At 50.5% G+C, this 25,342-nt stretch overlaps 1 protein-coding gene across 1 annotated transcript in view; it reads right to left on the minus strand.

The window, feature by feature from the left end:
* Positions 1–1,929: 1,929 nt before the first annotated feature.
* Positions 1,930–25,342, minus strand: part of ASTN2 (astrotactin 2) — a gene marked incomplete at both ends in the record, with an annotated part of 256,968 nt that continues 233,555 nt past the window's right edge. The window contains 3 exons of the mRNA XM_079544565.1: positions 1,930–2,167; positions 8,081–8,264; positions 9,461–9,561. Coding sequence (XP_079400691.1) covers positions 1,930–2,167; positions 8,081–8,264; positions 9,461–9,561 — 523 coding nt within the window. The remainder of the gene's footprint in view (positions 2,168–8,080; positions 8,265–9,460; positions 9,562–25,342) is intronic.

Genomic DNA, 25,342 nt, shown 5'->3' on the forward strand with positions numbered 1-25,342 from the left:
AGCGCTAGTCCTGTAACCACCACAACATCCCCACCTGCCGTGTCATTGGCATCGCAGAAAATGCCAGCAGTGTCACTCAGGTGCATCAGGCTGGGACCATCAGCACATTCGCAGTCTGAGGGTTTTTGCTTTGTTTTGCTTCGCACAATAGCCAAGCTGAGCAAATAATGCTGCAACACCTCGAGCAGAGCTGCCCGCTTCCAGAGGTGCAAGATTTGGGAGTTGACTCTGGATGAGGCCAACAGTTGCACTTGCAGGATGGCACTGAGATGCACTGGGGCTCATCAGACCCAGGCAAGGAAATGCAAAGTGTGCATTGGGCTGCAGGAAGCTGAGGTTGTCCCCTCCATCCCCAGGAACACCAAATCAGGAAAGGAGATTTCAGCTTTAAAAAAAAAGGGCTCCCAAACAACCTGTGGTGCTCTTGTTCCAAAGGCTCCCCCGTGTGCTCCAGCAGGACACTGACCAGGTGCTGGAGGGCTCCCCAGCCTGCAGCATCCACGTGGGTCAAGACAAATGAAGAGACAGGACGAAAGGAAAAAGGGAAAAACAAGAGCAATGTGGGAGACACGACCACAATTAGCCAAAGCAGGCAAAGAGGTTTATCTCAAGAAGGATAAGCCTGGCTGAACTTCCTCCACATCAAATCCTGCACCTTTGTTTGGTTTCAAAACACGTCCATTTTGAAACTCACCTCCTTCTTGTTTTCTTTACTTTAAAGGGTTAAATAACCTGGAAAAAAAACAAACAGAACTGTTTGCTTTGGGCTGACTGAACTGATTCATTCAGCCCACAGTGTTTCCTTTTCCCCCTCCAGCCCCCCTCCAGGTTTGTTGTTTTGCTTTAAGAAAGAAAAAGCAATAGCTTTGGGCTGCTTTGATTTTTGTTGTTTTTTTTTCCTCTCACCCTCCTGCACTCATTGGTTTGGCGACCAGACTGAAAAATCCATTACCCACACAGATCCTGGGCCAGCCTAACCCACATCTGACAGTAAAAGAAACCAGATTCTCCATGTCTTTTTAGCCCCTGGCTTCCTTCTTGGGCTTTCCCACATATCTGAAGCTCCCAGAGGGGCTGCGATGGGTGCTGGGCAGGGCCAGGACCCTACACAGAGGCTGCACTTTCCCCTCCTCTCCCAGCGCCTGCTCTCGGGGTCAGCGCCGGTCTCTGGTCCTTGGGGTTGGCCATTGGGGAAGTCCTCTCCTCTCAGCTGAAGCAGCGGCGAGACAGCATCAGGAAGAAACACCAAAGGAAGCACGGAGATGGACTTAATATGAACCTTTAATGGACAGAACGAGCTGCCGGGAGCCTTGCGAACGAAGGCACGGAGCCATTCTGCTACCTTGGAGTGGTAAAAAACCCCCAGCGTGTCCGCAACGTCCTGGCACCTGCCTGGCATCCACCTCTGGGCCACGCGCTCACAGCTGGGATGCTCCTGGCGTCCTCGGCCAACGTGGCACCAAATTCCTGGCCCCACAGCTCCGGGTGGGCAGGGGATCCCCAGGCCCAGAAGTTCCCCTGCTCAGGCTCTCGCCTCCTGCGGGTATCGCCTCCTCCCAGCGTTTCGGAGTGTGCAGTCCAGGAAATTCAGTAAGAAAAGATTAAAAAGGAGAGACTTTTGCGCTGAGTCAAATCAGGTGTTGGGTTTTTGTTGGTTGGTTGGTTTTTGCTGTGTTTTTTTTTTTGTTTGTTTGTTTGTTTGTTTCCTCTGGAAAAAATTAAAAAACGAAAGGAAAGGAAATTAAAGTCCAACTTGCAGATTTCGCGTTTCTCTGCCATTGATGTGAGAAAGTCCTGCTTGGCCTCGCTGCCCCCTTTCACCCCTCCGAACACCTCCCGGCCCCGAACCCCAGCAGCACTCAGCACATCACGAGTCCTCGACTCCTCGGAGTCCCTCTGCCTCCCACAGCTCCAGGCCGGCACCGTCCCTCACCGCCCCTTGGACTCCCCGTAGGTGTTGCGCAGCATGGAGACCATCTTCTCCTCGCACGTGACTTTGGTGTCCTTTAGGATGCTGTACCACACCATGCCAGGAGGCCGGACCTCCTCGCTGCGGCAGAACAGGTAGGGCATGGTCTCGGTGCGGCTCTGGATGTAGGAGCTGCGGAGCAGCGTTGAGCAGTGACTGCTGACTTTCTCCAGCCTCCGCAGGATCAGGTGTGCCTTCCTGGAGGGAAGAACCAGAAATAGGGGCAGAGGAGTCCCCAGGGCACACCTGGCTTCCATCACTGGCTCTGTCTCATGGCAAGAATCACAGAAGCACAGAATGGTTGGGTTGCAAGGGACCTCACAGCTCAGGCTGCCCAGGGCCCCATCTAATGGACTTGGGCACCTCCAGGGATGGGCACTCACACATCTCTAGGCAGCAGTGCCTCACTGACCTCTAGATAAGGAATTTCCTGCTCACAGCTGACCTAGATCTGATCTCTTTTAAAAAGAGAGAGCTTTTTCTTTTAAATCCATTCCCTCTTTTGTCCCATCATTATCTGCCCATGTAAAAAGTCACTCTCCCTCCTGCTTATGAGCTCCCTTTAAGAAGGCTGCAGTGAGGTCTGCCCAGAGCCTTCTCAGGCTGAACACCCCCAGCTCTCGGTCTGTCTGCGTAACAGAGGTGCTCCAACCTCCAACCATCTTCATGGCTGGCTCATGCCCAGCTTTTATACACCAAACCCTTCTCCGTGGGGCTGCTCTCAGTGAGTTCCTCTCTCAGTGCATACATATACCTGGGATTACACCAACTCAAGCACAATACCCTGCACTTGGCTTTGTCAAGCCTCATGAGGTTCAATGGATGAGAACCACGACCTGAGACATCGCCTTGCCTGTTTTAGGTGGAGAGCAGCTCTACTTTGTGTCAAAGTTCATACACATCCATGCATGGGGCTGGAGGGACCTCAGGCATGAGCAGCAGAGCAGCTCGGGTGCCCTGAACTGTGCCAGGTGGTCACCAGAGTGCCACATGTTCCACAGCACTCCGTGGGGACCCCCAGTACTGCCAGCCCACGAGTGCTGCCCTCCCTGCTCTGTTTGCCTAAGTCTCCAGGAGGCAAATGGCCCGAAAGGACTGACACTAGAGGAGCGAGGAGAAAAAGCACAACACATTAAGACAAAACAAAATAAACCCGTTAGAAACCAAGAATCCCCTTGTGGGAGTCTGCAAAGTGCTAAATCAAACAAAGGGAGGGGAAGAGGGTTTACTTCAGTGGTCTGAAAGTCTCAAGATCACAGATTATTTCCTCTCCCTCTGGTGCCACAGGAAAGCTCTGGATTTGGGGTTAGGGGATTTCACAGTTCCTGGAGGAATGTAAATTCCTGATAATGATATGTCAGAGGCAGCGCTGTCAGTCAGTGAGGCATAAACATGGGGATTATTTGATTATGGAAGCTGAGCGGCGTTGCAGCCTGGGCTGTGAGCTCCTAACGAGGAGCAGCACCAGCAGCACCCGGTATGGGATGCGGGGAAGGAGGGCAGATGAGGCACAAGGGCACATCAGCGCCTCCTGATGTGCCACCGATCCCCCAGTTCACACGTGTGAAATTCCACGGTGGCATCAGATGCTCTCAGCAAAGACTCATGGATTAAAGCTCAGCTCAGAGCAAACCAAGATCCACAGTGCCTGGTGCTACAATGAGGCCAACAGATCTCACTCAATCACTCTCGCTGCTGGTGGACGGGACCAAAGGGGATCATGTGCAATCAGCCTGCCCTGATGAATATGTCCAACCTGCTCTTTAGTCAAAGGCAGAGCACAGTTTGTTTCCACAAGCAGTCCTTCAGCATGCTGAGAAGCTGTTTCATAACATCTGCTCTTTCTTGAAGGGGAGGTTGGCCAAACGTAGAGCCCACATACACCATGGATGGACATTCCTGTAAGCAGACCGTGCTCGAGAGCAGAGCACTGAACCAGACCTGCCTCTCTCTCAATGGATAACTATCATCTTTCCAGGGCCACAGCTCTGTGGTGACCCTTATTTACCATAAATCATCTCTACTGCCAAAAGCAGGTTCTGCTTTCCCAGCTTATCCCTGCCCAGGTGTCCATTGGGATGAATGGGATTCACTGACATGGAGAAGTTGTCCACCTGAAGGCCAATCAAGCATCCAATGGCTTTTCTCCCAAACTGGTTCCTGGTCCAGCTCACCAGGAGGCCTTTCCAGGCTTGCACAAGAGGAGAGCACCAACAAGTGGATGCGGCCAGTTTTTGAGGCATTTCTCAGTGGTAGGCAACAGTGACTTGCTCTTAATCAGTTTGAGGGCTGGGCACCCCAGCACATGCTCACACACATCTGCTGGCCAAGCTCTTCCCTTTTCCTCCTCCCATCTCACCAGCTGTCTGTCTCCTCCCCTGCACAGCCCTCTCAGCCCATCTCTCACTTCCCTCCTGCATAACCTGACCAGTTCCCTCCATCTCCCTCGTTCTTCCCTACTCTCCCATTTTCATTACATGTTCCACCACCCCAGGATCACCTGGATTTTGCTAAAAATGACCACGTTGCCTTCTTTTCCTGATAGACATATGGGTCTCTTGGCCAGATAAACACTCTCATTTGTGAATCACAGAATGGTTTGAGTTGAAAGGAATCTTCAAAGGTCATCTGATCCAACTCCTCTGCAAGGAGCAGGAACATCTACATCTACAGCTCAACAAAGAGCAGCAGGGCTGAACCATGCAGACCTGCTGGTCTCTCATTTGCTGCAGGCAACGCTTCTTGGGTTGGTGGTCTCCACATCTGCAGCATCTGCAGTTGTGCTCGGTGCAATCAGCCCCAAGAAAGGGATGCGGCACACGATGAGCTGACTCTACAAGGATGCTGAGAAAGCACAGCACCATGGTCCAGGTGATGGGAGGGAGGGAATCAGGTCCCTCACTTTTGGTTTCCAGCACCAAAGCCCCAGTTTTGACGGGTTTCACTGCTTTGAGACTGAGTCACTTATTTTAGTGAGGTAATGAAGTCATGTGTAAATATTAGATTTAGCTTTTGGCTGTCAGCTGTTCCCTCTTAAAAAAAAAATAAGGAGCAAGAGAGACAGAGCGGGTGAGGGGGTGAGAAAGGGAGAGAAGCTTTCTGGTGAAGGCTGGGCAATAAATTACAGGAGCAGCTCTTGGGCTGCCAATTTAACACCATAAATCAAGTGCTGGGTATTACCCAAGTGCTCCCTGTGGAGGGCTGTCGGGTCAGAACGACCACCTTTTCAAATACTGGAAATGAAATCTTCCTAAATGCTGACCAACCTCATCCCTGCCAGAAACAATAATTTATTGCCTTATTAAAGGGCAGGAATCAAGAGAGGACAGCAGGGGAGCGAGGTGGGGGTCATTTTCATGGCCAGATCCCGGCCCTCCAAAGGATGAAGCAGCCCCTCCTTGCTCCCCCATAGCCCAGCTCCACTGCAGGGTGTCCCCACTCTGGGTGTCCCCAGGGACCGGTTCTTGAGTGATGGATTTAGGAGGTCATCACCCACATCATAAATGGTGGAGAGAGGGATTCTGATAGCGATGGCTTCGCACGGCTGCTCCCCTCTTGGTGTGGGGAGAGGGGTAGGAGGGGACGGGGGGCTGCCAAGGAAGGTGCCAAGTGAGAGGGAGGACGAGCTTCCTCGGTCTGCTGCAGGAGGGGCTGGTTGCCCGTCTGCTCTGTTCCCATATGGGACGATTTTGTCATCAATTCAGATTTTTCCACTCTACTGAGAACTGACCCAGGTCTGTCAGACCCTCATCTGAGAGGATAATGAGTCCGGGACTCGATGGCCTCTTATCACAGCCTCCCATCGGTACATTGCATTCCCCTCAGTTCCAGAAGGCAGCTGCTCTGGGGATGCACTGATCTCATGAGGCCGCCCCGGCTGCTGCCCGGGGACCTGCCTGAGGGAAGGAGAGCTGTGAGCCCCACATCCTGACCTTGCTGTTCCTGGTAGCCGCAGGCAGGGGCACAGAGGGAAGATTTTAACCTAATTCTTTCTCCCGCCTCCTCCTAACAGCCAGGCTCTGTTTGCAGTGGTCACAAGGATTGTCCAAAAATACAGTATGAGAAAATAATAAAGAAATCTCCCTGTTGCCATGTCAGGAAGCGTTCTTGCTGCACCGATCCAAAGGTCTGAACACACAGTAGCATTAAACCTTCACTGCCTTAGACAGATTCTCTGTTTTGTTGGAACAAATTAACTCTGCGAGACTCATTTGGTGTTTGTAGGAGGAATGGGGGGAGCAGGAAAGGGGTTGTTGTTGCTGAAGGAGACGAGCAGGATGAAGCAAGCCAGGTGCCAAGATGCTGCTGACCACAGAAAGTCCTGGTTTAGGGCCACCTATGAGCTAAGTTTTTAATGTCTCCTTAATGTAAACCGTCTGGTTGGGACATCTGGCTGTCAGCGTGTCTTCTCGCGAGCAGCTGTTTGCAGTAACCTGTGGCTTTCATGGAAACTGGGCTCACGAGGACTCCAGTGTGATGTATTTATTACACGGAGGCAATCAACTTCCCTCTTGTCGCTCAGTTTTATGAGCGAACATTTACTGCGAATCTGAGGCTCATCTGATAAACATTTCAAGGTATGAAAATGAATGTTCCTCTGGGAAGGAGAACAGCCCGTCAATTAAAATCGCGTTACGAGATGGCCTCCCTTGGCAAATCCTCTCCACGTCAGTGCCTCCGCTTCTGTCCCAGCTCCCGGCGATGCTGGGCGGGATGCAGAGCTCTGTTCTTGTCAGTCTGGCATCGACTGCTGCTGCATTTCCCCTTGGCTGCGGGTCACACACTGCTCAAACATGGAGCGGGGGCACATGAGCTCTGCAAGGGATCATCTGCCTGGCGAGGAAGGCAGACAGCAGCCGAATCGACCACTGGCTCCAGATGTAGCTCGGTATGGAGTGCAACAATGCGAGCTATTTAAGTGTGACCTTGCAAATCTGGCGGCTCAGTGTAGGTATCAGGGTAGCTAACATGCTGCAATAAGTTGGATCTCAAGTGACAAGGGAAATAAGAAGAGTAAGAAGAGTGTAAGAAGAGGCTGATGGACCCCGGGGGCTCAGAGCAGTTGGAAAGGACAAACAAGTCTGCAGTGTCATCAGAGAAGGAGGAAGGCGGTGGGAAGGAAGAGTGGCTCAGCGTCAGGCGCTAATGAGCTATCAAAGAAATTACGACCAAGGTCGTTTCTGTGGGAGGGCAAGCACCAGGCCAGCCTGGATTTACGTCTGTGAGAGGAGGAGCTGTTGTGAAGTGCTGTCATCCTGGTATTATGGACAGATCCTCACTCGTGTCCAACAAGCAGACAGAAGTCGAGGAGAAAGAAGGAAGGTCTTATTCACGGACAGCCCAAACCCTCTCCTCTATCCTTCCCTGCTCCAGTTTGTCAGAGAACAACAAAGAATCATAGAATGGCTTGGGTTGGACAGGATCTAGTTCCAGTGGTTGTCAACCACCAAATTCAGCACCAGAACAGACTGCCTAGGGCCCCATCCAAAGCTAGACGAGGATGATTCAAGAGCAGTGCCTACAAAAGCTTCAAGGCTACTTGAATTCTAAAGAGATTGTAACTTGTCCACAGGGTTATGACTTTCTCCAAACACTCCTTGCATGGTACCAGGGACACCACAGCAATGAAAATAAGGACAATCTTCTTAGCACCTACATCAATGAATTGAATTATTGTTACGGGAGAGTGAAGATGGAAAAGGGAACTTTGGAAATATTTACAGCTTGTACAGCAACCATATGGCACAGCAAGGATAAAGATGTGTCAGGTCCAATAGAGATAGAAATCAGCAGAAGGGAAAGTCCATGAAAAATACTACCTAGCAGAGACAATTTTACCACTTAGAATTTTGCTGAGTTGTTGATCCCCTCTGATAACATCCAAGTGCTGGCTTACACACAGACCATGCACTGTCCCTGATTAAGACCCTCTGGTCTCCCCATGGTGTTCCCAGTACCCTGCAGTACCGCCCACTTCAGCTTTCCCACAAGCATTTATCAAAGACCAAGCAGGGCCTGGTCAACACCATTGGATGGTTAATAACAAGAGGGGACTTCTCTCAGCTGTGAGGAGGCAGCGGGGCTGGGAGGATGCAGGATAAGGGTGGGTACCTGGGCCCCAGCTCGTCTTCGCTACGCCAGACAAAGTCTCCGAACTTCTCATAGTGGGAGTTGTAGTGGTGCTGGACTCGGAACAGCATGGAAGCAGAGACCTCCATCAGCGTGTTGTAGGCTGTCTGCTGCTCCTTCCCACTGGTGTAGCCATTATAGAGGTTGTAGATTTTGTCAGCTATCTCTGGAAGAGAGCAGGGGACAAGATTTAATGAGCACAGGTGTAGTGGGAATGCTAAGTTACGGCCTGAAGCAGTCATTGAGCACCTGGTGGGAAGGCAGGGCCAACCCAGGGGAGCTCAGCTGCATGCAATACACCTGAGTAATTGGAAGGGGTGGAGGCAGGATCTACTCCTTCTGCGACCTCATTTAAGGGTTGGTAGTGGAGGCAAGGGCACCTCTTGCTGTGTATCCCTGTCGAAGGTAAGTAGTTATTTTCTTTCATTTCTGAGGCTGCTGCATTTGGGCTTATTCTTGTTTGCTGGGCCCAAAGACTTTGCTACCCTGCCATTATCATGGTACTTTCCATCCCATTACAGCAATACAACACGGAAAAAGAACAAGCAGAGAACCCTGAAAAGGGCTGGTGGGAGGTGCTGGGATAGCTGCAAATGAAGCTTGATTTATTGAGCAAGAAGGTGCGTGTTTTTGTTGTAAAAAAAAAAAAAAAAAAAAAAAAAAAAAAAAAAAAAAAAAAAAAAAAAAAAGGCATTTTTTTAAGAAAAGAAAAATGTAGAAAACTCTTTTTCTTTCCTTTTCTGTAAAGCCTCTCATTTGCTCTTGTTTTGGAAGTGCTTATCAATAACACTAAACAAAGCATTAATCAAAGCTTTCTTTTGTTTGTTTCCCAAAGTAGAAAGAAAGGAAATAGGTAGCAGGCCTTCTTTTCTTTTTTAGACAGGTAATTTAAAACTCAAAAACAGCAAAATGCTTTGGGAAGGAGAGAACGAATTTGACTGATTGGTTTCAAAACTGGGAAATGAAACTATGAAAGTGGTTGATGTCTCCATTTCAGAGTCAACACAGCTGCTACTGCTGTCCCACTAAAGACCCAGAGTTGGGTCCCAATCAGGGCTGCCCTTACTTTGCAGGCAGCAATTGCCCTTTTCCATAGGATGTTTGTTGGCAGGTCCCCAGGATCATACCGGGGAGCAGACATGATGGCACTGAGCTACGCAGGACCATACAACCTCCACTACAAGATGTTTGCAATTTGCCATCCATCCCAGCCCCATATCCCTGTGCCCAGGGCTCACTTATAAGAGCTTGTGCTCTGGAAGAGGAGACTGGAGAGGGTTGCAGGTGTGTAATGGATACAGGAGAAGCAAAATTAACAGGAAATGGCTTCTGTCTTGGGAGACGAGGTGCCTGAAGACTGACCTTCTGCCTTGCTGTCATCTACCAGTGGGCAGGCTGTCCTCAGGGTGACCGTGCTCAGCTCAGAGTGTCTCCCTCGTGTGTCCACCGCATACAGAGTGAACCTGGAAAGCAGGAAGGGAAAGAAAAATGTCTTTATCTCCTGGTCTGACACCACCAGATTGTTATGGGAGCTGACTTCATGAGAAGTGAAAAATGTGGTCCTGGCTCCCATCAGTCACTTCTGGCATCTCAAGGGGATGCAAGATGTCTCTGGCTAAGAATAGGAAAGCAAATAGCAGGAGGAGGCATGGGGGTAGGTCACAGCATCCCCGTGCACCAAGAGTTGGCTGCTGCAGCTCCATGAGTTGGAGAAGGATGCACACACCTCTGCATGAGGTGCCATGCACCCATGCAATGCAGTAACACTGCAGTGCTTGCACTTCCCTGCAGTAATTCTGCCCTAAGTAGGATCTGTGCTGACAAGCGACAGCTCGCACACATCCTGCAAAAGGCCCTTGAGGTTGTTTTCTAGATCATTTCCTCACCAGGGTGGGGCTGGTAAAAGGGTGGGAATGATAATTTCACACTTGAAGCTAATGGAGAGCATCTGACAGTAAAATACAGCTTTTGTGCTGGATGGAGCACTGCATAAACAGGCTGTGGCTGCATGGGATGTCCTGTGATGCTAAGCTCAGAGCTGTGTTCACAATATCAGAGCTCCAAAATGAGAATGCTTGTTTGCAGTGGGGGCAATAATTTTTGCCCACTCTTCCAGAAGGTATAGATTGGTATTTACCCAGCCCAAGCCAGGCATGGAAACCAAAGCTGCCTTTGACACAGGGTGGGAGCTGGGCACAGAGGTCCCTGAAACAACACAGCTCTGCAGCTGTAAGCTGAAAGGGGATTGAGACCCTGAGGCTTGTTTACTTAAGGAGTGGTCCTGACTCTCAGCATCCTCATCAGGGACAACAGTGATGCCTGCCTCCTCCTCACTCCCAATCAGTGGGCTGCTCCCACAGCCCACCAGCAGCTGATAAGAGCTGACATCTGCATGGTAGCAATTCCCAGTATGGGACGTGCTCTCTCCAAGCAATTAGCATTAGCTCTGTAACAATATTTGCTGACTGAAAGGATGCCAGCAGACTGCCAAGGAACCCGCTTGTGCATAGGGACAAAGCTGGGGCAGGCAGGAGATGCAAATGCTGCGCTTGCCCAAGGAGATGCTATTTAATTCTTTGGCATGACATCATCTTCCTTAATTTAGAGGGAACGTTGCTCAGAGTGGGAGCATCTCACAAGGATGTCTGTGCTGTGCAACTTCACAAGTACCACACACAGGCTGTTCTCCTGCTATAATTAAGGGACAGCAGCAGAGCAATAGGGGAATTCGAATCCAGGTCAAAAGTGTGAGTGCCAGGCTCTGCAGAGCTGCCATCTCCACTTCTACTGAGCAAGGAGTCTCCTGTGGCCAGATAAGCAGCACAGATTGCTCTCTCTGGGTCCGCAAAGCAGCAGTAATTGGGGCACGCAGTGTCAAGAAGGGCACCCCAGGAGTCCTGCAGCTCATCCAACCACCCATCAGCAGGCATTGCTCTTCTTAGAAGAATAGAATCATTAAGGTTGGAAAAGACCTATGATAACCAAGTGCAACCTCATCCCACCACATCTCCAAGGTTGCGGAAGGCCGACAGGGACAGCACTACTCCCTGGGCAACCTGTGCCAATGCATTACTGCTTTATGAGAGAAGAAATGTTCGCTAACACCTAATCTGAACCTCCCCTGGAACAACATAAAGCCATTGCCTCTTATCCTATTGCTGTTACTGGATGCAAAGGTTGAACCCACCTCCCCACAACCTCCTTTCAGGAGTTGCAGAGAGTGATACAGTCTCTCCCAAGCCTCCTCTTCTCCAGACTGACCCATCTCAGCTTCTTCAGCTGCTCCCCATTGCACTTCTGCTCCAGCCCACTCACAGCCTTGTTGCCCGTCTCTGGACGTGCTCTGTAGTTTCTATGCCTTTCTTGTAGTTAGGGGCAAGCCTCTGCAAGCATGGCAAGCTCTCAGGGGGCTCAACAGGTGGGTTTCTGTAGTGAGCTGACCTCTGTCCCCATGCTGGGTCATTGGCTTAGCTGTGCTGGCTGTGTTTTCCTTTGTAAATGGGTGAGCACAGCTAATGTGCAACCTCTGCTCTGCCTGCGGCAGCTTCATCAAGAAGGCTCCATTATCTGCGAGGTAATCGGTGCCAGAGCACTTCTCTTGAAAACAGCAGACTTTGATGAAAACAATGGTAATAGTCAGCAATTAGTGCCCACGTCACCTATTCCAGCACCCGTGGGTCAGGAGGGATGTGGCTGCCTGGCAGGGGTCACAGTGCATCTCCCATCTGCTGGGGGGGAAGGACCCCTTTGGGCTGTGCTTCCGCCCTCTGCTAACACCAACAGAGCAAAGAGTGACAGCATCCATAATGGTCCAGGCTGGGTTAAAAAACTGATCCACACACAGGGCCTTCATTTCATCAGATGAGATTGGGGAAAAAAAAAAAAAAAAATTGAAAAAGCCATGCTTAAATGGGAAATCATCAGAAGCAAAATGATTTTGACTCGGTCAAAAGAGAATGCTTTAACTCACATGAAACCAATCCTCTCAGAGTTCCCAGAAGAATGGCTTTGTGCTCCATTCCTTTTGGTGGTGAGGCAGTGGCTCAGGCTGCCCAGAGGTGGTGGTGCCCCATCCTTGCAGCTCAGGCAGGACGGAGCTCTGAGCACCTGACTGTTCGGGGCAGGGAGTTGGATTAGATGGTCCTTAAGATCTCTTCCAACTCAAATGATTTTATGGTTCACTCTCAAGAAGAGCTGTTCTGGAATGGGCACCAACAACTTCAGCTCTGGTGGCAGCTGGCAGCCCCAGCAGCACACAGCCCTTTGCCCCTCTCCGTTTCCAACCAGCATCTGATCTCAGAGGTCTTTGCCATTAACATCCAACAGATTGCTCTTGAAGCACTGACAGCTCTGCTTTAGTGATGGCAAACAGATATTTATGGGGTGAAGCATCTCAACCAGGAGAGCCACAGCAATGTGAGCAGATTGCAAAAGTGGGAGATGATGGTTGCCCACCTCCTTCTCAACCATTTGACCACCCAGCCTCTCTGTGGCAGAATGATCTCAGAGCAGTTAACAGCCCTGCACGGTGTGCTGGTAATTTTTTCCCTTTATTTGTGGAAATGGATAATCAAGAGAAGAAAGAGCAGAGATTTGTGTCTCCTGCTTGCAGTGTCCAAGAGATACCCGTGGCAGCTGTGGGTGAGGTGGGGACATGACCATCCATACACAGCATTTTGGATGAAGGCCACGGCAGGCAGCATCTTTGACAACGATGGAGCTGCACCCAACAATGCCAATGGGGCCCTTTGGGAGCCTCTAAGGAAAAATGAGACCAACAAGTGGTTCTGAATTCCAGGCTGGAATGCCATGAGGCAGCTCTGCCCTGGCTCTGCCTCCCCCATACCTAGGAGGTTGGTTTGTGCAGCAGTAAGCATTCCCTGCAATGCTCCTTCATGCGCTCCCTGTGCTCTCATGTCCTCCCTCCTTTCCCCCAGTGCCCTTAGCACAATCGTACATGGATGCTGCCTTTGGAACAATACTAAGATATATTCTGCCCAAAGAGGTTCCAAGGAGCGTTTTACCACTGGATGCACATACACTTTTGGCAGAGAGCAGCCCTCCATGCCTGGAAATGCAGCCACCTCAGCAGAGAAACAGCACATCAAGTCCTATAAAATAACACTGCTTAAATGTTTCCCACTACACTGACCAGAAGGAACTTTTAGAGAGAGATAGAAAGCAATTAACATGTGGCCTCGTGAAATGTCAGCAACACCTTCCTTGTAGATACTCCACCCAAAGTTGGCTAAAGCAGGGATTTTATCACTGGGCTCAAGATAGTTCTTGGGGGGGAGGAAGAGAAGGCAGGGAAGGGGGGGGGGGGTTAAAGCTTCAGTTCCTGGAATCCAATGATTGTGGAAGATTGTCAATTGAATTAAAAAAAAAAAAACAAAAAGAAAAAAAGAACAATATGTTTCTTGCCTTTCTCAATGCAGAGGAAAAAAAAAAAAAAACAAAAACAACACAAAAAACAAAATTCTAAAGGCCCAAAACCACAAGGCTGAGAATGAAACTCCAGAACATGTTCTTTATTTATAGACAACAACGCTGGCTCATAGTTTTTTAACTCCATCTCACGATGCTGACAACATTTGAGCGCTTTACTCATCATCCTTATTTGTAGGAAGGCAGATAAGGACTTCTGTGCTGACCTTCCTGGGCTGACAGTTGATTTCTTCCCATCCTAAGGAGATAACAAACATTTCTGCTGTCCTGTGAAGCTCCACGAGATGCTGAACCACTACGATCTGGCTGGGCTGCAGGGAAAAGGGTCTGAGTCCAATAAACACTACAGCATCTGCCAAACACCCGTGCAAAGTGCTCGAGTGCCTACAAGCTGCTGGCTGCACACACACACAGTGGCTATGCAAAAACCCAGCTGTGCCACATGAATGGGGGACAGGGCAGGGTGCTGCTCCAGGGCCCAGCCTCTGCAAAGTGGTTCAGCCATGATGTGCTCTTGCCAACACTTCTCATTTCCTGGTCCAGCTGAAGGATTGTATTTTAGTTAATCAACTCAGTGATCAGAGAGAACTTAGAAAGGTAAATGAGAGCAACATCCCTCTGAAGCAAACCATCACAGCATCATTAAGGTTGGAAAAGACCTAAGATCCCCACAGCCAACCCCAACCCATCCCACCACGCTCACTGACCACATCACTCAGTGCCACATCCCCACAGTTATGGAACACCTCCAGGGATGGTGACCCCACCACTCCCCAGGAAGACCTGTTGCAGTGCATTACCACTCTTCTGAGGAAAAAAAAAAAAAGTTAGCTAACATCCAACCTAAACTTCCCCCAGCACACATTAAAGCCTTCACCTCTCACTCTAAAGCAAGCAGACATTGAGAAGAGAGGGCTTGTGTGGAAGAAGCGACCTTCCCTGTCCCTTGCTGGCCCCATTTCATACCGAGAGCTCACACTGTGCCTGTTTGCAGTGCCCGTTGGCAGGGTGGGCTCATACCTCTGCTTGGGGTTAGAGCAAAGCTTCACAAGACACTGGGTGATCCCTGCTGTACCCTTCCACCAATGCCTCCCAGAGCACAGCTGTCAGATGCAGGGAAATAAGTGTCCCTGCACCACATGCCTCAGGTGTCAGGTGCTTTTTGGAAGCACATAAAACAGCAACCATCAGACGCTGCCAGCAGGTGCCCGGCTCATGCTTTGGGGCTTTACACCATGGATGGAGGCAGAGCAGAGCAAGTCCCATGGAAAGAAGTGCTGCTGTGCTGGACAAAACTGCTGGTGGGGATGAAATGTGGATGAGAGAACAGCTCCCTGGCACTGGAGCAGGACAGCACGCCCAAAGCATCAGTCCTGACATAAAACAACATTCATGCAGTCAGTGTCACAACTTCTGAGGCTTCTGCTCCCATGCTCACACCAAGGACCAAGGGAACACAGTCTTATTTTACCATGAAGATCCACAGGAGACCCTCGGGGGTTGGCACCCAAACAGTGCGGGTGAGATGATGACGGAAAAAACAGAATCATTGGGAAACTATCATCATAGTAGGAGAGAAGGGAGAGGGGAGTTGGGGATCTGGATTTCTTGGCAGTTGTGTCCTTGCTTTTGTCCTGCAGGCTGTGGAGATGAGAATTAGCAGATGTGCTCACAGAAGCAACACAGCAAGAACTGGCCAGGATCTTCACGACTCCACTGCCAGTTCCAAGGCCTGGGCAAGGTGTCCCCTCCACCCAGCAAAGTCCCAAACAGCCCCAGCTCACCCAAGAGGGGAATCCCAGTGTTCTTTGGTAGACACTGGCACTTCTGTCTCTAGCTAAGCACAAGCAGTTGGCATTCATCTGCCAAATGTCAGGCCCCTGTTTTGCTGGGACTCATCCTGAGATGCCACGTAAAGCCCCGGGCACCCCACAGCCTCCTGCCCAAGCTCCACCAGTGTTACACGCTTGGAGGTAAGCCATCACTCTGAGGTTTGGCTCTGTTTCTACACACAGGCCTGCAGCTGGACACCTTTCAGCTCATCTGAAAGCATTAGCACATGAGTTCTGCGCACCAGGTGGGCCTCCGAAAGGACACTGCTTTGGGTTCCTGTGCCTTGGGCTGTGTTAGGAGCACAGCCCTCCTCCTCCCATCATGACTGCAGCTCAGGACATGACAAGGCTGTTCAGAAGGAGAGGGGAATAAATCAGATTCTTCCTCCCATTGTGCCAGGGAGAAAGGAGAAAGAGGCGGCCTTGGACCCCTGACGAGCTCCACAATGGAAATGTTCACAGCTCACCATCCCAGCCACTTAACCTACAAATGCTCTGCAAAGCCTGGCCATGGCCAGCCCTGGGGAGATGGGGGGAGAGGGAGGTGGTGACCCTTGGCAAATTAGGAAACGTTCCCCCTCCCAACCTCACAGTCCTTCTAAACAAGAACCAGACACTCCACAGCTCGCTACCCCAGGAGTTCCCCTTGGTGGGGCTTGTTCTCATCCTCCTGGGGGCTTGGCTTCCATCTGGACCGCTGGTTGAAATCCAGCCCAGACTGGTAGCGACTTCAAAAGCCAGTGTCATCTGAGGAGTGGTGGGTGGTCTATGTCAAACGAGTTGATGGCTCTCTGTTCTTATATAAGCCACCACAATAGGGCCTCCTAGTTGAGAGCCCGAGAAGAAAGGCGACGGGTTGCACCGACCGCCGCTGGTCGGCACGGGGAGGCTGCGTGCTCCCCGCCAGCACAGCCCATCTCCACTGGGTTTGTCCCCCAGCATCGCCTGCCCTAGGCATCAAACAAAGCCAAGGCTGCCAACAATAAAGGCACACAATGGGGCTGGGAGGTGGGGGATGCCTCCGTTCACAAAACCCAAGGCAGATCCAAGCGAGGGGAGGCTGTACCCTGCGCTGCTCTGTCCCCACCGTGCACCCAGCAGAAGGATGCTGGCCAGGTCCCGGTCCCTGCTGGCTGGAGGGGACACGGTTCTCACAGCTCCAGTGGGGCCGGGGTGGTGGTGGGGGAGCAAAACAAATAATAAAAACAAAATCCCAGTAAGTACGTTAGAATTCGTTTGAAGTGCAAGGGAGCTTTCAGGCAGGGTTATGTACATCTCCCAGCCCGGCGTGATTTACACATTCCTTGCGAGCAAAGGAATCTTACCCGATTTGAAGTAAAACAGATGTTTTGGGTTTTTCTACACCACCCCCCCACCCCCTTTTAATCATTTCTTTATTGAAATGGTGGCTATATGGCCGAGCAGCCCTGACAGCGAACTCTGCTACCCCCAGATGGCCTCTGAAGGGCTGCACCCTGCTTCCACAGCACAGAGCCACCGCACTCCTGTGACAGAGCATGCAGTAAGCTGGGTCAGTGAAGTGCCCAGAAGCGATGCTCCAGAGGCATCGTCCCTCCTGCAGGCCTCTTCTCCTGCTTTTTGCTGCAGGAGCAAGGATTGCAGCTCCCAAAAGCTGTTCTGAGCTGACACCCTGCTCCTCCATCCTGCCCATGAGCTCAGGTGAGGGCTCCAGCACTGTTTCCATCAGCCCCAGCCCAGGGGATTTGCTGTGCATGGTGCCCCTACACCCTAAAACCACAACTCACCCTGACTGTGATCTATTCACAGAGTTATTTTGGAAGCAAAGCCTGGATGATGCCCAGCACGATCAATGGGAGGGAAGCACAGGAGCTGTGATCCTCTCACTTCCCAAGTGAAACAGCCCAGCACAGGGGATGGATCTTCTCTCTTGGTTTCAGCACTGTGTCATCTCAGCCAAGTCACTTTTCCCCTATTTTTGTCCCTTTTTTCCACCCAGTAGTCATTTGGGGAAGCAACTTTGTTTTCCCAGGAGGATGCCCAGCACTGAGTGCAATGGGGACTTCTGAGCATCGATTGACACTGTGAACTACCAGCACAGCCATGCCCTCAAATTTACACTCATAACAACTCATGGCTGGTAGCAAACCCATCCAGCTCCCCATCTTTTCTTTCTCTCTCTTCTTCTCCCTCCCCCTTCCATTTTCCCTCAAATCCTGTTGTTATTTCTCACTACTTCGTTGGTGGCAGGGTGGGAAGGCTTTTTGTGACACATTCACGTACCGTTGGGACTCACTCCCATTCCTGTCTGGTACACGCGATTGCACAAGAGAGAGAAACAAACGGGGATGAGGAAATGCATGTTTATGAGAGGCAGTGCTGTCATCGTGAGTAAGGGACCCCCCGCAACAGAGTCGGCCTGGGAGCCGCTTGAGAGTTTCCATTCTCTCCTAACACTCCATTCATGCCTCATTTCATACCTCCCTGGGGGCTGCACGACTGGCTGTGGTCCCACTGCATGGCGCAGGGCTCTCCCCCCACTTCTGGGGGATTCGCTGCAAGTGGGGAGAGAGAAGTAGTTGTCTCGTAAAGATAATGAATTGAGAAAGAGCAGCACCCTTCGCTGTTGCAGGAGCTCCTTGTTCCCCTCCTGCAATGGAATGAGCTCTCCCTGCAGCATCCTCTATGCCCACTCCTCACAGTGCAGAATCATCTAAGCTAGAAAAGATCTCCAATATCACCAAGTCTAACTCACTGCACCATGCCCACTGATGTTACTGCTCAGTGCCATATCTCCACCATTCTAATGCCTTCAGAGATGGCGACTCCACCACCTCCCTGGGCAGCCCATACCAATACCTCCCTCCCTGCTCCCCTTCTCCTAGCCCTCCCCATGCATGGTTCTTCATTAGTGAAAGGCTTCACATTAGCACAGACCTTCCCTACTAAGTGTGCTGTTGTCACAGCAACAAACAGCTCCTGACCCATCAGGGAATCCTCCACATAATGCTGCAACATGACAGAAAGCACAGGAATGACGGAAGAGCAGCAAAGTCCCAGGCAGCAACGAGTGAGGATTTGCTCAAACTCAACAGCCATAGGCACAGAAACAAAGGAAAGAAGCTGCTTACCTTCAGAAGGCCGCAGGTACACAGCAATCTTTGGAAAAAAAAGAAGAAAAAAAAACAACAAAAAACACAACTTCAACCCTCCCCTTGCCAACTCTTAAATGAGGTCTGGGAAGGGGGGTGGATCCTGGCTCCATCCCTTCTGGTCACTCAGCTGCATTGCATACACCTGTGCTGCCCTTGGTTGGCCCTGCTTCCCACCAGGTGCTCAATCACTGTTTCAAGCTGTGACTTTGCATTTCTGCTACAAACACAAACCATATTACTACCTGATCAGAGACAGCCACTGGTACATAACCCTGACTGCAGCAATCTAGAAGAGCGAGAGATCCTGTAACAGTGCTACTAATGATTCAGGGACACACTTCATTGGTGGATGACACCCCCAGGAATGTCCCCGCATGCCACCAGGATGGCCACCACACAAGGCTGGGACGTGTTCCCCTCCCAGCACGTGCTGCAAAGCTCCCAGCAATGTGGTTGGATCCCTCTCCCCAAACAGGTGGGTATTAATGAAAACAAAAGCAATTGCCTGTGCGTGCACACTACAACCCACTTGGGTCCCCCTCCCTTCTGTTTCTATATCCCCCTGTGTCTCCGCACACCTCAATTTCATTATCTCTGATCTTGAGCTGCCTGTTACACACTTTTTGCCAACATAAATATTTAAACCCTGCACATTGCACAGAAAGGCCCTTGTGGAGTTAATGCTTCATCTCGAGTTTCCTCCTGGAAAACAATCCCACGTACAGCAGGTACAAAGTATGGGTAGAGCTGAAAGCCAGAAGGGGGTCTGCAAGGGCTGGGGACTGCAGGGTGATTTTACATGGTGTGGGGTTGGGCTAAGCTATTCATTCCTGCTACTGGTATGGAAAAGCTCCCAGAAAAGAGGTGCCCCAGTTCTGAGCTGATGGGCTGGACAGACACACCACCAGTCCTTGTCACACATCTCCACGCATGTGGGTCCAGGACAGATGGACACCATGACCCATGGGGACAGAATACTATGAGTTTTACACGAACCCTAGGGGCTTCCACCAGCCTCCCACATGTTGCCTTGGTGGCCATGAAGCAGGTTGAGCCAGTGGACAAGAGACAGAGTCCTGCTTCTGTCTCAATTTACTTTATGGGCACAAAAGCAAGGAGAGCAGCACTGACGCGACTCTTGGCAGCAACGCAGCCTTACTCTGGTCCAGCTAAGATCACAATTAGGGAAGAAGTTGCAGCTATGGAGACAGCAACTGGCACTGGAGAGCAGTCTGCCTGTGCTGGGACACTCCTCAGCCCTTGGCTGTGCATGATGGATGCTCCGGGAGGAAAAGAAATACTGCGCAGGACAGAAGCACAACTTGTGGCAGCCCTAATAGCTTGGAACACTTTCCCTCATGCCTTTAGGGTGACGTGCTGAGGGGCACTGAAGAAGTGTTCTGGTTCAGGGTGCTTGTTCCTGCCCATCACTTCCCGGGGAGTGCGTGCAAGGCGCATCCCAGCATCCTGGCTCCGCAGCAAACACAAAGCTGACACGGAAGGGCTGGAAGCCTGTGATGTTGCAATGACGCAAACCAGACAGAAAAAAAATAATATGAAAGCATCCCAGCCCAGCAGCAGGCATTTCTGCTTGGGGTTGTGCAACAAGATTAAGAGCTGAGGCTGTTTCCATAAATACGGGGCAGCAGGAGATGCTCAGAAGGAGAAGATGATGCCAGGGGTTGGTGTGTACAGATGTCGCTCAGGTCCCTGCTCTATGCACAGCCCTGGGGCTTCCCCAGCAGAAATCAAGAGCAGCAAATATGGAAGGAAAGCAATAGGTTCTGATTCAAAGGTTGAACACCCCAGAAGGTCTGCAGCCCAATGGGTCAGCAACAAGCTGCCCAAACAATGGCCTCAGCCATTTGGCAACCATCCACCAGTGAAGGCAGCCTTCTTGATCTGGGCACAACTCCTATGGTGGCAGATCTCCACAGCTCCACCAGCTCATGCAGGGATGAGAGGACCCCTGCCCTGCTATGCCTTCCAGCCTTCACTCCCTGAACAAAGAGCAGTCCTCACCCTCTATGTCTTTTCTTAGAAACATTTAAATTATGACATAAGCTTTGGCTCCAAGGGCTTTCAGTGAAAGCCTGGGTATTCTCTTTCCTCTTTTCATAACAGAAACCATATTGCTGTATAATCAAATTTATCTCAGTCCTGATGAGCAGAGGGAAGTGTGTATGTGTGTGAGGTGAGCAGCAGTGATGAGGACATGTGTAGCTGGGGACTCTGCTCCTCAAGGCAATATACCTGTCCTTGGCAGTCCAAGGTGGCAAAGGACTGGAGCAGTAGTCAGCCAGGATCTGCCAAGCTCAGATTACGGGACAGAAAGCCAAGAAGTAGCATCCCTCATGAATCTCATCCTTACCTTCTGCTGCCACACTGGGCTTCTTGCCTTGGGCTGCAAGGGCATCATCTGATCAATAAGGGAGGAGCAGTTTGCATACAGTGACAGGGAGACCACAGTGAATGATGTCACTCAGCCCCAAGTGAGATGCTCTAGTCAGTGCATTTCATCTCCTCAAGCTCTCTGTCAACAGCTATTGAAGCAGCCTTCTGGACACTTAGCAAAGCTCATTTTTAACACTTCTCTTCTACAGGTGGAAAAGCTCAGGAAAAAGCAGCTATTTCCAGGGTACTCAATGAATTTGAGTGTCTCCACTTTACGCCAATCAAATCCATCACAAATTCAGCAGAAGTCAACAGGAGTTTTGAGGATGATGCTCCCAAATTAGAGGTGCCCAAATTTTGCAAACCTAGTTTCAGCAGTAGCCACTTGGCTACTTGAGCACTAACATAGCCTGAGACAGGCAGTGAGGGCTCTGAACCCGTGCAGCGGAGAGATTCCTGTTGTCTTAGCACATAGTGAAAGAGCTCCCAAAATGTGGGATCTGCTTTTAAGCAAGAGTTAAGCTGCAGCTGAGGGGTTGCAGGCTGTGCCTTATGACATTCCTGCTGCATCATCTGAGCCCAAGGCTAACTACGGTCTTGGAAAATACTACATCCTATCACTGCAGAAGGATCTGGGTCAGGCCCAACCAGCCTGGAAGTGCCCAGGTACACTCAGAACCTTCAATATACCCTGCTAAGGAGCTGAAGAAAGGAAAAGCTGAAAAGAGAAAAATACAAACTCGGTGGTGTGAAAGAATCACCAAACCCAAGGAACAACTCGAAGGCCACTTTCAAAGACCTACTGCGAATGATCCAGATCCTAGAGGCAAAAAGCCTCCAGGCTGTGGAGAGAATGATGCACAGGTAAGATATTGAGCCTTATGTTTTCACTTGGATCAGTGTCGTCCTTTAAGCTTGACATCTCCAGCCTCTGGGAGCTGATTTAGTCCGGGTACAGCTCTGTCTTCAGATCAACCCTGTGGGTGCAGTTGTACCCGAACAGCAAAGTCTCAGAGCAGCTTGTCATATCCTTCCTGTTGTGTATTTATGGGTAAAGCTGAGCTGCTTTTTGTTTCTCCTGAGGCTGGAATTAGGCTATAAAAAACTTGAATTATCTGCAAAGATCAGGCTGAGCTGCTACAGGGCCACTGAGCCCTGGCAGCAGAGGGGGAACTGCAGCTGGCAAAGAGGCACTGCTGCTGTGCAGAAAGGTCATCCTGCTATCAGATTGGCTCTGCTAGGGAAAAAGAAACACACTGAGGGCAAGAACGAAGGAGAGTGTGAGACATCAAATAAGTCTGCAGCGTTTTCAGGGGCATGCCTCGACTTCCTTGATGTCAACTCTCAGATCTACAGCCCAGACCACCCAAGGACGTTAAGAAGATGAGGCCCCACTTTTGTGTATGATATATTGCACAGCCTCTGGGTAAAGAAACAACTCTCTGACGTGCTCTCCTGAAGAGGGGCTTGGGTGAAGTGTGAGTGAAGGCATCCCATGGCTCTCCATTCAGCTCCAGCCCAAGGCATACTGCTGCTTCCTGCCTCAGCTTCCTCTGCTAAGAAATGGTCAATAAGAACAAAACCACTTGTCCATGTCCTGACTCACTTCTCCTGTACAATGTAAAAGAAACATGCACTGCAAGCAGTAAAATCCCTCTGTCCTGGAAGGGAAGTGGGTCCAAACCCCAACACTGCTGTAAGAATCCAATCAACACTGTCCTCAGCTTTCCAGTCTTAAGAAAACAAGGTGCTCTGCAACATGGAGAACTGAAGAACAAACCAAAGGGCTCCAACACAGCAGCACAATGCAACTTTTGCTAGCTTAGAGGCAAATCAAAGCCAGCAGTATCTGTGCTGGTATTTATATTGCATCTCTTGTACTTACTCTGCCATTAGTCATTAGGATAAGACTTGGACAGATCTATGTTAGTGGCATTAGGTTTCTAGACACAGGGAGATAAAAATACTCTCCAAGTCCATAACTGTAAGGGGTGAGTAAATTCATGATGGGAAGAGGTGGAACAGCAGAGGTCCATTTGCTTACCAGCAGACCAACAGGCCAAACCCCTCCTCTCCACCCCACTGCCATTTCCAGGAAGAATCCCCCATTTGCACACTTCTCCAGATGCAATTCCCTACCAACCATCAGGCTGTGGCTCCCCCTCCTCCTCCTCGCTCCCTCCACCCGCCGTCCTCCCATTGCCCAGAGGACAGATGCAACTGGGCCTGGACCCAGCCAAGGCTGGAGTTTGGGTGCCAAGAGATTTCAGAACAAAACCACCAAGAATGTTATTTCAATCCGGATGTCCTGAGGAAAGGGTGGGGAGGAGCTGGCCGCAGGAGGCAACAAAGGCTGTTCTGTTTCTCTTTGTGGCACGAGGTGGGAGCAAAAGCAGAGAATTTGGGAAGGATAATTTGGCTTTTCCAACAAAAAGTGAGGAGATGTTCATGTGCTTGGCAGGTCACAGGGAGAAGGCTCCACAGAGGTCAGCAGAAAGGCAGCTCCTGATGCCAGATCTGTCCCAGGCAGCTGGACACTGTTAGGAGATGGATGTGAAGGAGGATTGAAGCACATACCCAACTTTTAGAATGGCAACGGCAAGTGTTGGAACAGACATACTGCAGTAGCTCCTGGAGGCCCTGCTGTGAGTCAGCCAGGCTGGGGTGGACACAGACAGAGTCATAGAACCGTCTGAGTTGGAAGGGACCATTAAAGGCCATCTAGTTCAGCTCCCCTGAAATGAACACCTACAGCTCAATCATGTTGCTCAGAGCCCTGTTCATAGCAAGAGCAGCTTCTAACCTGAGCTCACAGCCCAAAGGAACAGAAAAACAGATGGAGGTGAGTGAGACAAAGGGATCTGCTCACATCACCCCACGGAGCAAATGGCAAAGTTGGGAAGAGCCTCTTGCACCTTGCCTGACATGATGGAAGCAGGAATGTCTTTCACATGGCTCCCATACATGTATGCTTCCACACAGGCTGGTAATAAAAGACGTCAACGTCGGAAACTTCAACAAGAGTCCAACATGCATGGGATGTCACTGACATTAGCAGAGACTGTCTCCTCACTGTGCTGAGCCTCTGTCCTCCCTGTGCAGACCAGCTCCCAGGGGACCAATCTTCCTCCACTACAGGGATCTGCACAAAGTCCACGTGGGCTCAGACTGCTCAGTGTTGGATTTACTTCAGCAAAAGCCAATACCAAGCCAATGTGTGGGCAGCCTGGTTCTGAAGTAACCCTGGTCTGCTGAGAAAGGAAGAGCCAGAAGTCAGAAGTTGGGATTTAGCAAGCACTTGTTCAACTCCTGAGTTGCCTGGCTTGAGTTTCTGCAAGCCAGGAATGCCTGAGAAGAAACTACAGCCATACATTGCTTAACTTCAGGAAGCTGGAAAGCATGTGGAATAGAAGAGGTGGATTCAGTGAAGCAGCACAGCTCCTGTGCACGAGGGACTCAGCCAAGGGCTGTAACAGATGTGTTTTAACCCATGCCACTGAGCTATTTGGGATCTGTCTCTGATTTCTCCAGCACTCATTCATGTGTCTTCCTGACGGAAGACCAACAATAACAATTAGTATCATATAAGGAGCGGCAGACTGTTGCCAGCATTAGCAGACACTTGAGCACCAAGGGTTTCCATTCCACTTTTTATCCCAGCTATGCATACGGCAGAGGTCAGTCAACATTAATCAGGCTTGTTCTGAGCCAGCTCCTTCAGTGCGTTCAGCTTTGCTGAATTGCAATCGCTGTCTCTCAGTGCTACAAAGGATCCCAACATTCAACCACTTTGTCTCCTTCCTTACACCCACCCAAAAGAAGTGTTTTCACTGCGTGATGACAGGCTAAGCCCAGCCATGCTGGAGGTGGCCTCCAGGCCAACAGGCATCCGTGCTGGCTGAGCAGGGCATGTGGGTCTTGGCCAGGAGCCTTGCGTTGCTGCTCTGAGCTCTAAATCCACTTCCATCCCATTGGAGGGCCTGACCTTCATCCACCTTCCCAACATTTCTGAAACTCACTCTCCCAGATTCCCTGGGCTGGTTTGGGATCACACATGGGAAACCCTATGTGGGCCAGCAAAGGGAAGGTAAATTTGAGCTCCTTGTCAGCGCATGAACACACTTCCTAAGAAAGGCTCTGGGAGGGATCCTGATGACTTCCATATTATTTCCAGTAAATTTTGTGCTGATTCTTGGCACAAACACCGGAAATGAATAGGCTAGGTCAGGAATGTAAATAAAGCGAAACATTGGGATTTAATCTAATCTATAATTATAGTATCTGTGGTGCAGGGAAGAGGTTGGTGACTGCAGCTCCATAGAGGAGCCAGAGGGGGGGTTTATTTCCCTTTCCAAATGTTCCATTTCTGGCCCTTGGTGTTTCCCCAAGCATCTGAAACAATCGTGCTGGGTTGGCAGGGCTGCTTTCCGGCAGCC

This window comes from Tetrao urogallus (assembly GCF_951394365.1).
Source record: "Tetrao urogallus genome assembly, chromosome: 19".
Lineage (NCBI taxonomy): Eukaryota > Metazoa > Chordata > Aves > Galliformes > Phasianidae > Tetrao > Tetrao urogallus.